This window comes from Budorcas taxicolor, chromosome 17, assembly GCF_023091745.1.
Source record: "Budorcas taxicolor isolate Tak-1 chromosome 17, Takin1.1, whole genome shotgun sequence".
In the NCBI taxonomy this organism is placed as follows: domain Eukaryota; kingdom Metazoa; phylum Chordata; class Mammalia; order Artiodactyla; family Bovidae; genus Budorcas; species Budorcas taxicolor.
The window spans coordinates 63,628,452-63,645,012 of NC_068926.1; the positions used below are offsets into that span (position 1 = coordinate 63,628,452).

The 16,561-nt window shown below is 50.7% G+C and overlaps 1 protein-coding gene across 1 annotated transcript in view; it reads right to left on the bottom strand.

Annotated features, from left to right (window-relative positions):
* The window catches only part of FAM222A (family with sequence similarity 222 member A), a 59,413-nt gene that overhangs the window by 17,608 nt on the left and 25,244 nt on the right, over positions 1–16,561 (bottom strand). Inside the window, exon 2 of the mRNA XM_052654693.1 lies at positions 10,240–10,367. Coding sequence (XP_052510653.1) covers positions 10,240–10,321 — 82 coding nt within the window. The 5' untranslated portion in view covers positions 10,322–10,367. The remainder of the gene's footprint in view (positions 1–10,239; positions 10,368–16,561) is intronic.

Sequence of the window (16,561 nt, forward strand, 5' to 3'; positions counted from 1 at the left end):
GGAGCAGCCCCGGGTCTCAGGACTGAGGTAGGAAAGGGGAATGGACTTTCCCTCCCCGCCTCACTCCCCACCTCCCCTTTCTTTCCTCCAGGTCACTTTGTCTGGTCAGCTGGATCAGGCTACAGCAGCCAGCCGCCCGGGATCCTGGACACGTGGCTGCCCGTGGTCCCCGGGTCCTCCACCTGCCGGATCTCAGGTCCCAGGGGTGAACTGCAGCCGTTTCTGGTTCACTGGCACGTTCGGGGAGCTTGTGGAGGTCAGTTCTGGGCAGCCCTGTGCAGACAGGCTGCTCTGATGCCATCACCCAGGAAGAAGCGGGAGGGGCGCTCAGACCTGGCTATGTCTTCTCCCCACTGGGTTTCTGACATCATCGTCATCACAGGGGATGGCTTCTTAGGTGCTCTGGCCCCTCGCTTCACAGAAGGGAGCATTCCAGCCCCGAGACCAACAGGCTCACCCAGGGTCACACTGCATGTGGCCCAGTCAAGACCTCTATCCCTTAGTGAGAAACAGCACAGCCCGAGGTCTGGCCATGAGGCTCAGGGCCAGCACTTCCTGTCTGGGTTCTGCCTGGGGGAAGCGGGGGGCACCACGGGTACAAGTCGGTCAGCCTAGGCCTGGGTGCTCGGGAGTCTTGTCCAGGCCTTGACCGGGCAGCAGGGCACCAATTCAATTTGCTTATCTCCCGTCCTGCTGCTCTCTTTCCTGTGCTCTTCAATTACAGGCAGAGTCAGCGACTCTTCCAGTAAGTGCAAAGGTGTCAAAGGGTCTGAGCGAGCAGGGCAAGTGGGACATCTTTGATGGCCCCTCCACATTTTCATGGGGCTTCCCAGGTGGCGCTAGTGGTAAAGAACCCGCTTGCCAATGCAGGAGACATAAGAGATGTGGGTTCGATCCCTGGGTCGGGAAGATCCCCTGGAGGAGGGATAGGCTACCCACTCCAGTATTCTTGGGCTTCCCTGGTGGCTCAGATGGTAAAGGAATCCGCCTGCAATGCTGGAGACCTGGGTTCCATCCCTGGGTTGGGAAGATCCCCTGGAGGAGGGCATGGTTGCAGCTGCTGCTGCTAAGTCAGTTCAGTCGTGTCTGACTCTGTGCGACCCCACAGATGGCAGCCCACCAGGCTCCCCCAACCCCCTCCAGTATTCTTGCCTGGAGAATCCCATGGACAGAGGAGCCTGGCAGGTTATGGTCTATAGGGTCACAAAGAATCGGACAGGACTGAAGCGACTGAGCATGCACCCACCACATTCTCTGGTTCCAGCCTTACAGCAGGGAGGACCAGCGTGGGTCACCACACCCAGCACTTGCCTCCAGCCTGCTGGCAGCAGAGGGCAAGCAGGAAACCCTGGCACCTGGACAGAGGTTAAAATGCACAGACCGTCTGAGCCAGCAAGCCTGTCCTGGAATATTACTTTTGCCCAGATATACATACATGGCCGAAGGTGGTGCTCACTGCAGCCCTGTGTGGAAGAGCAAGAGGCTAGAAGCAGCCTAAGTGTCCATCCGTGGAGAGACGGAGAAAGGCGTTACGTTCACCTGCACGACAGAATACAGCGAGCGCACGCTTCCCGTCATGTGGGGAGTGATCTCCAAGCTACATCAGGAAGGAGAAAAAGCAAGGCGCTGAGAAGTATCGGGCCGTGCATGTTGACATAAATGGTATCTGCTGTCCCTCCTACATGCCTGCATTTTTCAGGAAGGTATTTAAGAAACTGCTAATGCTGGTTTCCTCTGGGAAGGGGAGTTATTTTTCACTGTAAATTCTTATGCTTTCTGAATTATATGCCATGGACAATCTATTCAGTGAAGTATCTAATTTTATAAAAGAGAATGTGTTCTCCCTGGAGGCTGTGTAAAGGAGGGAAGAGGGGCTGTGCATGAAAAACATTTTTCCTTGAAACCGAAAGCCCCTCCAGATTATCTGTCATTGTTCTGTTTTTGATGAGGCAGACAAATATTTCCCTAAACCCCTATCTCGGAAAGAACACCATCCAAGGACCTTCAGTTCTGAGGATGTTGATATAACATCTTAGGTTCCTCCCCACCCTCCCCCCACTCACCTTGTCTTTCTGGAAATACCCTCTGGAGGCCAGTAATCAAAACTGAACCAGCATAGGACCTAATCAAAATATATAAGAAAAGGGAAGGAAAAGGCCATAATGGTTGACAAAAAAAAAAAAACCAACACTTTGCATCAGAAAAAAATGTGGCCACAGAAGAGAGGGAGGTTATGGCTCAAAATTTCATTGTGAAGCAAGCAATGTAGTAAGCAAGGGTCTCTCTAAGGCAAAAATGCAGAGAGCAGGCTAAAAAGAAACACGGAAGGAGGAGTGGAATGAGCACAGGGAGAAAGGTGGCACAGAAAACAGGAGGAAGAGTGGGCAAAAGGCAAGGGAGACGGTTCAGAAGGCATTAATTAGAAGAGGGCACATAGGCAAGACGCACGACAGGAGGAGGCTGAAGTAAAGGAACACACGCCTGGGAGCTGCCTGTCGAAGGGCACAGACTCCAGGAAAAGAGACTCCGAAGGGGCAACCCAAGACACAGGCTGGGAGAGGCATGGCATGAAAGAAGTGGAAAGATCAAGATGAAACCTAAAGGAGGAAGAAGCAGGCTTCAGCTTCTCCATGGCAACACCCAACAGTCGAAAAGAACAGAACAAGGTTTACAAAAAATCCTCAAGGAAACAGAGTGACCCAGGAATGATTTCTTTGCTCATTCAAGTAGAAAGCTCCAGACCGTGCTGAGCGTGTGGGGATTCCAGGAGTGTGGTTCACAGGAGGCCTTAAGCTGTGGACTGGAGGGCAGCTTCAGATGATGAGAACGTAAGGCAAAAGAACTGCTGGCGAGCACAGCCCCTGGTTACCTAGGAGCCTGCGATGGAAAGGCCTGTGGTGATGCAACCAGACGCTAACATCACAAGCCCTCGGGAGGAAGGTAATGGTATCAATCAGAAGGGAGAGAGGGGATCAGAAGTACAAATACATACACAGGTGTCCTCATTTTTAATAGCTGGGATCAAAAGATATTTAAAGCTGAAGTCAGTTAATAGAGGTTTAGAAGGATGACGTGAACACTGAGAAAATGCTAGAGAGAGAAGAAGGATATACACCAATGTCATCATTTTGTTCATTTTAGGGTAGATGGAATAGATGCCGTGTCAAAGAATTAGAAAATTAGGGAATTGTTTAACACTGCACCACTGGAAAAAGGATACCAGCCTTTCCTATGATTAGTAGGTACACGGAGAACTTAGATCACACAGGGAAAGACTTTCCAAAGCAATTAAAACAAAACACAGCATGACTGAACTGATACCAGGCATCTGTTGCATCAATAAATGTAAATGGGCTTAACTCTCCTATTAAATATTTTTTAAAAGGCATTCAGATTGGATCACAAAGCTTAATTCAACTCTATATTTTATGAGTCACAGCTAAACAAAGTAATTCAGAAAGGTTGAAATAAAAGGACTGGCAAAGGCTTCAAGAAAAACTGTGAATTAAAAAAGCATCTTAATATGAGGTTACCAACTTAATAGATAAAATTGAATCCAGGCCAAAAAGTATTAAATACAGCCAAGAAGGATGCAATTCACCATGAAGATTTAAGGTACTAATATCTGTGCACTAAATAGCATTGCATCACCATTTGTAAGACCAAAGCTTTAGGAGCTACAAGAGGTAGACAGGCACACATTAGCAGTAGGCATCTAATCCATTTCTCTATCATGACAGGTAAGTACAGTACACAACGCCTAATTAACGGGGCCATCCCCAAGAAAAAGAAATGCAAAAAAGGCGAAACGGCTGTCTGAGGAGGCCTTACAAATAGCTGAGAAAAGAAGAGAAACAAAAGGCAAAGGAGAAGAGGAAAGATATACCCATTTGAATGCAGAGTTCCAAAGAATAGCAAGGAGAGATAAGAAAGCCTACCTCAGGGATCAGTGCAAAGAAATAGAGGAAATCAATAGAATGGGAAAGACTAGAGATCTCTTCAAGAAAATCAGAGATACCAAGGGAACATTTCATGCAAAGATGGGCTCGATAAAGGACAGAAATGGTATGGACCTAACAGAAGCAGAAGATACTAACAAGAGGTGGCAAGAATACACAGAAGAACTCTACATAAAAGATCTCAATGACCCAGATAGCCACGAAGGTGTGATCACTCACCTAGACATCCTGGAATGCGAAGTCAAGTGGGCTTTAAGAAGAATCTCTACGAACAAAGCTAGTGGAGGTGATGGAATTCCAGCTGAGCTATTTCCAGTCCTAAAAGATGATGCTGTGAAAGTGCTGCACTCAATACGCCAGCAAATTTGGAAAACTCAGCAGTGGCCAGAGAACTGGAAAAGGTCAGTTTTCATTCCAATCCCAAGGAAAGGCAATGCCACAGAATGTTCAAACGACTGCACAATTGTACTCATCTCACATGCTAGCAAAGTAATGCTCAAAATTCTCCAAGAAGGCTCCAAAAGTATGTGAACCGAGAACTTCAGATGTTCAAGCTGGATTTAGAAAAGGCAGAGGAACCAGAGATCACATTGCCAATATCTGCTGGATCATCGAAAAAGCAAGGGAGTGCCAGAAAAACATCTACTTCTGCTTTATTGAGTACGCTAAAGCCTTTGTGTGGATCACAACAAACTGTGGAAATTTCTTCAAGAGATGGGAATACCAGACCACCTTATCTGCCTCCTGAGAAATCTGTACGCAGGTCAAGAAGCAATAGAACTGGACATGGAACAACAGACTGGTTCCAAATCGGGAAAGAAGTACGTCAAGGCTGTATATTGTCACCCTGCTTATTTAACGTCTATGCACAGTATATCATCTGAAATGGCGGGCTGGATGAAGCACAAGCTGGAATCAAGATTGCCAGGAGAAATATCAATAACCTCAGATATGCAGATGACACCACCCTTATGGCAGAAAGTGAAGAGGAACTAAAAAGCCTCTTGATGAAAGTAGAAGAGGAGAGTGAAAAAGTTGGCTTAAAGCTCAACATTCAGAAAACGAAGATCATGGCATCCGGTCCCATCACTTCATGGCAAATAGATGGGGAAACAACGAAAACAGTGATAGACTTTCTTTTCTTGGGCTCCAAAATCACTGCAGATGGTGACTGCAGCCATGAAATTAAAAGACTCTTGCTCCTTGGAAGAGAAGCTATGACAAACCTAGACAATATATTAAAAAGAGACATTACTTTGCCAATTAATATCCCTCTAGTCAAAGCTATGGTTTTTCCAGTAGTCATGTATGCATGTGAGAGTTGGACTATAAAGAAAGCTGAGCGCTGAAGAATTGATGCTTTTGAACTGTGGTGTTGGAGAAGACTCTCGAGAGTCCCTTTGACTGCAAGGAGATCAAACCAGTCAACTGTAAAGGAAATCAGTCCTGAATATTCATTGGAAGGACGGATGCTGAAAGTCCAATACTTTGGCCACCTGATGCGAAGAACCAACTCATTGGAAAAAACCCTGATGCTGGGAAAGATTGAAGGTGGGAGGAGAAGGGGACACCAGAGGATGAGATGGTTGGATGGCATCACCGACTCGATGAGTTTGAGCAGGCTCTGGGAGTTGGTGATGGACAGGGAAGCCTGGCATGCTGCAGTCCATGGGGTCGCAAAGAGTCGGACACAACTGAGTGACTGAACTGAAGTGAATTAATGGGGTAGATATAATTGGTAAGTACTAAACTCTGAGCCCTGAAAAAAAGCCCCATCTTTTCAAATTCCCATAAAAATTCATAAAACTCACAAAAAACCCAGAGATCATATGGCAGAGAAAACTTCACTGAAATCCAAAAAAGTGGAAATCTTAGTATTATCTGATTATAATGCAATAGAACTAGAGATAACAAAACACAAAAGCACCTACTGCCTGGGCTCATAGATGGGACTCGGATGAGCTGGAAGCCAAAGAAGAAGTCAAAGCCAAAATTCTGTGGCCCGCCAGGCTCCTCTGTCCATGCGACTATCCAGGCAAGAATACTGGAGTGGGTAGCCATTCCCTCCTCCAGGGATCTTCCCAACCCAGGGATCAAACCCGAGTCTATGGTGCCTCCTGCACTGGCAGGTGAATTCTTTATGCACTAGGGCCATCTGGGAAGCCCACAGTGTATTTAGAAAGTACTGATAAAAATACATGTTAGAACCTATAGGATACATCTAAAGCAGTGCTCAGAGAATTCATAGCCTTAATTTTCCTTTTTCTCTTGTTTAGCAGTATAAAGATCTAAGCCTCTCAAAAAATTTTTTTAAAAAGCAAAGCAAGAGCATTTTAATAAAGACAAATGCATAAATTAATGAATTAGAAACCAGAAAAGGGTAATTACTAATAAATGGATCCTAAAGATGTTTCATTTTGAAAGGAGGGGGGTAGATAACCTCATTCGCTAACTAACCAAATCAAAAAGGGGGAGCACAAAATACACAGTATCAGAAACAAGGGTAACATAATCATTCAAAATAATTTATTTTCTGAAGCCTCAGGCAAATAAATTTTAAAACCTGGATAAAATGGGTACTTTTCTAGAGAAACATAATTTACCAAATTCATTCAAGAACATTGAAATCAATCATTACGGAAGGAATGGTGAACATCTTAGTGCTACCCAGACCTCCACCGACCCCCCCCCCCACGCCGCCACCAAATAAATGCACTGGCCTAGACTGCTTCATGGAGGATCAACCAATCTTTAAAGAACAGATAATCCATTTCTACTTACAATGTTATAAAGCAGAGGAAGGAGGAAAGCCTCCACTGTCTTTGTGAAGCAAGTGTAACACTGATGGTAAAACCCAACAAAAACTGTTCCCAAAAAAGAAAACTAAAGACTAATGTCACTGATGAAACTGAAGTACAACTATTAAATAGAAAGCCCAACCCCATGGAATATTACAAAGAAATATTTCTCATGACCAAGTGGGAACCAACCAGGAAGGCAAGGTTGGTTCATTACTAAGAAATCTGTATTATTATTCATATTAAGAGAACAAGGGAGGAAAAAACCAACATATGATCAGTTTCACAGACATTGAGAAGTTCAAATTCCATTCTTGATTTTTAAAATTCTTAATACAACAGGAATAGGTAGACACTTAAGTATCTGCCCCTAGACCAGTATTTTGTGTTATGAGGAAATCCTAGAAGTGTCTGTTAGAGACAAAGCAAGAATGTCTATTGTCATCACTATTATTTTTTATTGTTCCAGGGATAGTAGGCAACATTAATAAGACAAAGAAATCAAGGTATAAAACTTGCAAAGTAGGAGGTCAAATTATTGCTTACGAATGATTTGATAGTATAACTGGAAAACTTAAGAGACTAAATTGAAAAAGCTTTATAAGCAACAAAATTCAGTAAGGTGGCAGGAGTTAATAGCCTTTATTTAAACACTTATGGAAGAAAGGATTAGCCAAGAAAGGTTAATGTTCCAGAGGCAGGAAACTTTAAAAACGTGCAAAGGTCTAAATGAAGAAAGTACTAACACGTTCCTGAGGGACATGGAAGAAAGTCTGAACAAACAGAAAGGTACAGATCATGTTATTGGAGGGAAAGCCATCACAAAAATGTCATTTCTTCCTAAATTAACTTACAAATTGCATGCAATCCCAGTGAAAACCCAAACAGGATTTTGTTCTTACCTAGATAAGTTGATTCTGTGGTCCAGACAGAAAACTAATAGAACCAAGGAATTTTTGCATAAGAGAATGATGAATAACAAGCAGGAAGCACCACCAAATATTAAAATGTGTTATACACATGCTGTGACGTGGATGAACCCTGAAAATGCTGTGCAGAGGGCAAGAAGCCAGTCACAAGGGGCCGCATACTGTATGAGTCCCTTCCCAATAAAGGCCAAGAGAGAGGAATCTGTAGAGAATGGAAGATGAAGGAGTGGGTTAAAGGGATTGCTTCTGAGCTGATAGGAATGCTCTAAAATGGACTGGGGTGATGGATGCAAACTTTTAAGTATACTAAGCCACTGAGTGGCACACTCAGATGGGTGGATTGTATGGTACGTGAATAATATCTCAACAAAGCCATTGCAACTTTTAAGATGTATTATACTGCTACAATAATTAAACCAGCATTGCACTGATATTTGAATATACTTGTATCCATACCCCAACTTTGCACCAGATGAATTACCAAACATATCAGAGATTATATATTTTAAAAATTAAACCAGAGAACTAGAAGAAACCCTGGGGAAGCTCCCTCTCATTTTTTTTTAACAGCCTCAGCATAAGAAAGGACATTAAGTATGACACAAAATCCAAAGTCCATAAAAGGAAATACTGACAAATTTCACTTCACCAAAAAAAAAAAAGTCCTCCATGACAGAATAGAAGACAAGACGACAATCTGGGGGAAACATCTGCAGTTCATAGAAGAGACAGAAGTCTAATTCCATCATATACAAAGAGCTCCTATAAATCAATAAGGACAAAACCCAGGGGGGGAAGAAACAGATCAAGAGGATGAACAGATAAATCAAACCACACCCAGCAAAATTACAAATGCACACACCTTTGACCCCGTGTTTCCTGTCATAGAAATTTACGGCGTGGTTTTATTCATATCCTTGTGGCACGTACCCAGGGACAAAGTTTGTTGCTGTGCTTCTTGTAATGGCAGGTGGGGCATGGTTCTCCTTAGGGGACTGGCCAAGTAAACAAGGGATCATCCACGCTATGAGAAACTATGTGCAAGAATGAGGAAGCTCTTCGGATGCTGACATGCAGAATGTGTTGCTAAGTGAAAAAAGTGAGGCGTCAGACAGTGGATTACAACACGTGTAGACACACGTATTTGCTGGCATGTGCGTAACACATCTGGGGGAACAGACAGGAGTGGGGAGGAAGGCTTTGTCTCTCTACCCCTTTATTTCTTTGGAATCCTGGACAACATGAGTATATTACCATGTCTAAAGATAGTTGTTGTTCAGCGGCTCTCTTTGAGACCCCCATGGACTGTAGCCCCCCAGGCTTCTCTGTCCATGGGATTCTCCAGGCAGGCACACTGGACTGGGTTGTCATTTCCGTCTCCAGAGGGATATTCCCAGACCCAGAAGTGAACCCATGTCTCCTGCATTGGCGGGTGGATTCTTTACCTCTGAGCCACCAGGGAAGCCCTGTCTAAAGATAAATACATATCTAAAAAAGAATAAAGCAACAAGATAAACACAGTGATAAATGGTGACAGATCCTGTGCTGTAGAGAACAGAAGGCAACAGGGAAGGGTGGGGACTGGGGACTGTGGTGAACTGGAGAGGAACATCCCTTTAAAGATGCAGGCTATGTTCTAACCAATAGCTGCGGCACAGGAGGGACACAGGCCTATGTTACCAGATTCTCTGATTCAAGACACACTGGATCCAGATTTTTATGCACATCTCCCTACTTTTTTAAATGTTTCTAAATACTTCAAAGATAATAAGAACAACAACAAATCTATGGTGGTTAAGAATAAGAGATCAGAGGGCTTGGGACCCCTCTCCTGGATGGTAAAGGAGGACAGACCCTTGGAGGTTACCAAGTCTGCTCCCTAACTTGACCCATTAAAAAAACCAAGGTCCAGAGAGGGGAAAGACCACACGGCAATTCAAGCCCCAAGCTGGGATCCCATTCGGGACAACAGTTGACTTTTGAACGAGATGGGGGTTATCTTGAGTGTAATTTACAGTTGGCCCTCCGCATCCTCAGTGCCTCCACCAACCGCAGACCCTGGGGTACCGTAGTGTTCGCTACTGAAAAATACCCGTGTATAAGTGGACCCACACGGTTCAAACCTGCATTGTTTCAGGGTTAAGCGTGTTTGCTTTCCCGTGACGCTACTCTCTGCTGACACAGACAGACACGGCATGTGGCAGGCCACGGAGGAAGTGCTGGGGTTGGGGTCCTGGTGCTGGTAAGCGGCCAGAGGAGGCTGCTGGGGAGGAAGGTTGTGCCCGGTGGGTGTCAGCCAGGCAAAGGGAGTGGGTGCCACCGTCAGGGAGGGACCCCAGCCTCCCAAAGGCCTGGGAGGGCGCAGAGAGTCCAGAGCAGGCTGGCGGCGGGGGACACGCTGGAAAGGGGACGGCTTTCCCCGCCTGAGAGCTGCCCTGCCACGGCCTGAGGTGGGGTGAGCTCAGTATGGCCCGGAGGACGCCAGCCCCGGGGGCCTGGAGCGGGCAGAGGAAGGGGTGGGGGCCAGGGCTGCGGGGAGGGCGCGTCACTCACACTTGCGCAGCTCCAGGCTCTTGGTCGGGCAGGCCAGGTGTTGGCCGGGGGTGTTCTGGGTCCTCTGCAGACAGGCCAGCATGGCTGAGCTGGGGGCCCGCAGCGGGGCGCACTCTGCGGCGGGGTCCCTGTGAGGAGGGGAGAGGAGGGGAGAGGATGTGCTGGTCACAAGGGCTGCTCCAGGCCTGCCTCCCAGCTCCCCGCCCAGCCCGACTCGTTGTGTGGGTCACCCCTGCTCTGAGGGGCTTTCCAGAGGCCCCCAGGCGTGCTCTGACCCTTGCCCACTCCATGCTCTCTCAGCAGTTCCCCTCCACGTTCCTTCGGGTGGCGGTGGGCTCCATTCTCTCGTAGCCACCTGCCAGCAAATCTGTACCAACCCCCCTGCCTCCTCCTCCCCCCTCCCCACCTTCAGCCTTGAGCTCATCAAGGGCACAGAACCCCCATCTATAGGGTCATCTTGGGAAGCTACACAGAGGGGAGGGGTGTCTGGGAACTGCCCATGATACACGGGGTTCCCACTCATTGAAGTGTTGGTCTCCCCCTGGCCACCCCAGTCTGGAGACTTCTCACAGTACCCCTGGAAGGGTGAGAGGTCCAGGGTGGGGTTCCTGCGAGAACCGGGGGTGACCTGTGCTGAGCCTGAGACCAGGCCACCAGGCCCCCTGACCAAGTCCCCGAGCCCAAACAGAAAAAAGCAAGGCCCACCCAGGGCAGCTCAGATGTGGCTCCAGACAGGTCCACGTGGGCTCACTCACCCAGATTCACCCAGAAGTGAGCATTTTTAGCTACACAAAACCTCACTTTCCCCGAGAACCCGGAGCCTCTGAGGGGCAAGATGACATGGGTAGGGCCTGCCCTGGATGGAAGGAGAGAGGGCGGGACGTTTCCTGCCAGGGAAAGGTGGGCCCAGGTGTGGGCTCAACCCCGGACACTGCTGAGGGCCACCCAGCCTGGGTGCCCCATCCCCACCCCCACTGCCAAGGCCCGAGCTGCCAAGCGGGCGGCTGGTTTTAAAAAAGAAGAAAGCGGAGTGGAGGGTGTGTTGAAGGGGAAGAAAGGGAAGTTATTTAATACTAAACAGGTGTCTGGAGCCCTAAATTCTGCCGCTTTCTTCTAATAATGAAGCATTCATGAGGAGAAGCCTTTTTTCACTACTTTCTTAAGATACTAATTTCACAACAAGCTCCTTGTTACCGAGCAATTATTCCAATCTTGTATTTCCCCGAGACGGCTGCAGCCCCCTGTCTGTCCTGGACTCTCGGTAAATGAAAGACAATCACGTCCCCACCTTTCATTATGCTCTATTTTACTTTCAGCAAAGGTACCCTGAAAGAAATGATTTACTCTGAAAGGGACTTTTATTCAGTTTCAAAACCAATTTTCTCCTATTACTGTCTCAGAAAAAAAAAAGAGGGAGAGAGAGATGGGGGGGTGGGATGGGGGAGGGTCGGTGGGTCTAATGCCTCCCCTCCCCAGCTCCCCAGTCGCCAGCCTTAACGCAGCGATGCGATAAAAGCTTCAGTATCCGCTTCCTGGCTTTGATTTCTGGTAATTTTAAAATATGCCATTACAATCAGGCAGAAATTACACAGTTGAAGAAGGGAATGAAGTGGGGCTTACTGCAGGGACGAAAGCCCTTGACTGCGGAAGGAGGCGCCGCTCCCCGGGGACTCGGGATGTGAGCAAGCCGGCAGCGGGGCGCGCCGGGGGCCCCTGGGGACACACCACACTCCTGAGGGCAGCCAGGCCCCCTCGGACATGCCACCCACCGTGCTGGGTGTCCGCACACACCCGGAGGCACGTGCCACATCCATTTTCCTGCAGGTGGGCACACCCCGACGCACCCTCGCCCACCCCAAGTGACACGCCCCTCTGGCACCTCTAAGCACACATGGGCCGTCCACGGAAACAAACACACTATCGTGAGCCTGCCTGGAAGGTGAGAGGCCTGGGGACACCCTGGCAGCCCGGCCTCGGGTCCCCACTCTAGTCCAGAGCACCAGCCACCTCTCGCTGCTCTGACAGAGACTTAGGGGGACAGAGGGGAGAGGCCAGCCAGCTTCAGGGCCCCAGCAAGCCCTCTCTGTTCAAAGACAAAACCCAGAGGGAGACGGTGCCCTCCCCGGGGCCCTCAGCAGCCAGGTGGGTGAGCCTGGCCCCCTGCACTGGGCTGCACGGCTGCCCTCAGGCTGGCGCAGCGCAGGACTGCGAAGGAGAGAGGCCAACACCCAGAGGAAACCTGGGACCCCCGGGGAGTCCCTGCCCCTCACTGTTCTTGTAAAAGCACCTCCGTTATCCCTCCCAGGTCATTCTTCTCCAGGGTCCTGGCCCAGCCCAGCCCCACCTTGGGCGGTCCTCCCCACCTCTGGCCAATCGCCAGGCGCCCAGAAGCCCAGGCCCTCTCCAGCGCCCTGCCTTCCTCAGGGGTCAAGCACCCTAGCCTGCTTTTCAGTGGAAAAGGGCAAGCTGGGGGCTGCAGTGCTTACTGGGTGAGAGGTAGGCCGCCTATCCTGGTGCCTCCCCAGCCTCTCTCAGGCTCCCCTGGCGGCACAGACAGTCAAGAACCTGCCTACCATGTGGGAGACCCAGGTTCGATCCCTGGGTCGGGAAGATCCTCTGGAGAAGGGAACGGCTACCCACTCCAGGATTCTCACCTGGAGAATCCCTCGGACAAAGAAGCCTGGTGGGATACATACAGTTCATGGGGTCACAAAGATCGGACACGACTGAGCAACTAACGCCAGACCCCAGCAAATGCCCTCCCCTTGGGGCTCTGGTTTCAGCGTGCTCAGATGTGGACGCCCAGGCAGTTCTGGGGGCTGAGAGAGACCACGAGGCCCAGCTCAGGGACCACAGAGGATTCCCCAGGGGAGACGGATTCCCCGGGAAGGCCTCAGCTCGGCTTTCCTGGTGCAGCCGCCTGGCTAAGTCTGTCCCGTGCCTGTGGAGGACCAGCCGTCTGAGCAGCCAGCTGCACGTAGAGAAGAGGAATTTCTTCCTGGGCCCCCAGTACCCCAACCTCCTGCCCCTTCTCCCAGGAACCCTGTGCCCTGATGCCGGGGCGGCGGGGTCGGGGGCGAAGTCCAGTAAGGGAGTGCAGAGGACGGTCTGGTAGCACCCACGTTATCTACTGCTTCCCAGGTGGCTCAGAGGTAAAGAACCGGCCTGCCAATGAAGGAGACATAGGAAACGCAGGTTCGATCTCTGGGCCGGGAAGATCCCCTGGAGAAGGAAACGGCAACCCACTCCAGTATTCTTGCCTGGAGAATCCCACGCACAGAGAAGCCGGGCAGGGCTCTGGTCCATGGGGTCGCAAAGAGTCGCACGGGACTGAACCGACTGAGCGCACGCACACATATTATCTGCAAACAAGACAACCTCTTACTGGCCCTAAAGCTTCTCTCTGGTGCCAGAAGAGAGCCGAACCCTCTTTACCTGGCCCTCAAGGCCACTATGACCGGCCCCACCACCCTCCGCCATCTCTCCTTGCCCCCTGCAGCCCACTAGCTCCCAAACCTTTGCTGGCGCTGGTCTGTCCACTTACAGGACTGCCACCTGATCCCCTGTAACTCAGACGCAGGCTCCCCTCCTCTGGGGACCCCGCTCATGACCCTCATCACACAGAGTTGTAATTGCCGATTTTCGTGTCTGTCTCTCTCCACGGGACTGTTGAGTTTCTCAGGGGCAAGGACCATGTCTTATTTGTCTCTTTCTTCCCAATGCCTGGCAGAGAGCAATCGCTTAATAAACAGGTGTTGAATGACTGGCCGAATCCATGAATTTAGTTACTGTCAGATGAAGTGAGGGGGGGCCCAGAGAAGCCAAGGGTCCTGCAAAAGGTCACACAGCAAACCGGAGACAGGGCTGGAGCAGGTGCTTAAGACAGTCATGATTTTCCCGTGACCTCCCCCCACCCGCTCTCTGCTTGGCATCACCCCCGTCTACAGGAAAGCCAGCTGCCCAGAGCCCCCACCCTGACTCATGACTACTCCCTCAGCCAGGGACCATCCTGGGAGAGCTGCTCATTTTGAAACCCTATCTGCAAATCGGGCTGTTTAGAAGCCCAAGGTCTTTTGTGACTTTAATAATATAAAAGTCGGGGCGGGGGGGCGGGGAGAGGGGGAAACGTTGCAAGCCTCAGTGATTAGACTGATTTGGCTACTGTCCCTGACTCGGGGGCTGATAAGACGCCTTATCTCGGAGGCACCCCTAGAGAAAGGTCCCCTCCACCAGATAATGCCCCCAGCTGTCGATATGCCCTTTCATAGCTGAGGATTTAGATAAAGGAAATGTGACAGGGGAGGGGGAAGGAAGGAAGGAACTTCCCGAGTCCGAGGAGGAATTGAGTCTGCAGCTCGCCTTGGCAGAACAATGCACAGCAGACGGATGTCTAAAGGCTGCCTTTATCTTTATTGAAAGAACAGGGAACTGGGGCTTTTGGCCCTGCCCGCCTTTTGTCATCCCTTCCAGCCCGTCTGGCTGCAGGGGGTGCTGGGGAGCCACCCCTCCCCACGCTGCCAGTGGGAACAGGGAGCTTGAAACTACAACACACAAGCTGGTGCTAATAGCAGCGTGCATCTGCGGAAAGCTCCCTCTGGGCCACGCCCCACACGCATCCAGTCTGTTACACCTCACCACGTCCTCCTCCGAGCAGCCTCCCTGGTGGCTTCTATCTCTAGGCCCCTTTCACAGATGAGGAACCGGTCACAGAGAGGGGATGTCATCTGCCCAAGGTCACACAGCTTTCAGGTGGCAGAGCCTGAAGGCGTCAACCCCAGCCAGGGCCTGCCCCCTCGGGCCTCCAGCCTTGGCTCCATGCTGGGGGCTGGGGCCGCCCCCCATCTCGCACGCAGCTGGGCAGGAAGGAGCAGAAGCAAGGTTGTGCTTCTCCCCAGTCTCTGGCTCCTCTCCAGGAGGCTCTAGGATCACAGGAAGAGGAAAGGCAGGGAAGGAGGAAGAGAGGGCCCCCAGGAGGCCACTGATTCATACCATGAACATTCACAGAGGACAATCTGAGAGGCCCACGTGGGCAGAGCAATCCTGAGATGTCTAGAGCAAGGCCCTGCCTCCAGGAGGGAACCCTTCTGAGGTGGCCGTCATTTACCCAGCCATTCATTCACTCATTCAGGCAGCAAACACTCCTGGAGCATCTTTTGGGGTCCAGCCCCGTGCCATGTGCTGGGAGGATGGAAATCTGTGAGGATATCCCGCCAAGACAGAATATCCAACCAGACTGCATGCTCCCAAGGCCAGCCTGCTTGAAGTGGAATTCCCTGGCCTCTCCCCTCAGCTTCCGATATTTCCCTGAAGAGGCAGGTGGACGGAACTCTCCTCCAGGAATCCTGTAGGTCAGAGTCTGCCTTTGCCATGCCAGCTGGGGTGGCCCTGAGCAGGTGGGAGGCAGGGACACACTTCCACAGCAGGAGGCGGCTGTGACCCTGTGAAGGCCCCCTCCCAGCCTTCCCTCCTCCCGGGAGCTGCCCCTTCTGGCCTCTGTGGCTCCACTCAAGGCCAAAGAAGGGTTGTGGCTGAGAGGAGGGCATGCCAGGCCGTCTTGGCGTCCAGTGGGACTAGGAGTTCAGAGTAGAGGGCCAGCCCCAGAGGCCTTAGGATGGCACCTGCCAGGCAGGGGCCAAGCCCCAGGATTCTGACTGGCTGCGTGGCCCTGAAGACACAGCCCTTCTCTGAGTCTCAGTTTCCCTTGTGGAATCCTGATGGGGAGTGGCCCAGCCGATCGGGGGAGGCCCTTCGAACCTGGAGACGAGGCGATATTACTGTGTGGTTTTCCAACACAATCCAGGACACTAGCTGTGTGCAAGACACAGGGCTGAGTCCACACCCAGCGGGGTTTAGATGCAGTAGAGAGGGGCCAAGACAGGAGGCTGATAAAACCCACACTAAGTGCTGAGTGGACAGTCGGGACTCCAAGTTCCCTAATAACAGGTGAAGGAGGTGCCTGCTATTCCCCAGGCCTCATGACCTGCACTCAGTGTGGGCTGGAGCGTCCTCGCCCAACCCCCCCACATGCCGTAATTCTCACCTCCAACCCCTCACTGCACTTGAAGCCTTGCTCTCCTTCACCCTTTCTCTGCCCCCGGCCCAGCCCCACCTGCCGGGAAGAATTTGAAGTTGAGGCAGGAGGACCAGGATCTGGGAGGGGTGATGAGCACTGGACTGCGAGCCATGGAGAGCTGGGTTGGAGCCTGACTGTGTGGCCTGAGTGGCTCCCTTCTCTGGACGGGTTCCTACCACCACAAGCCGAGCCGGGCCAGCATGAAGCCTCAGAAAGCTCAAGGCCCCTCTATACCGGAAGGGGCAGGAC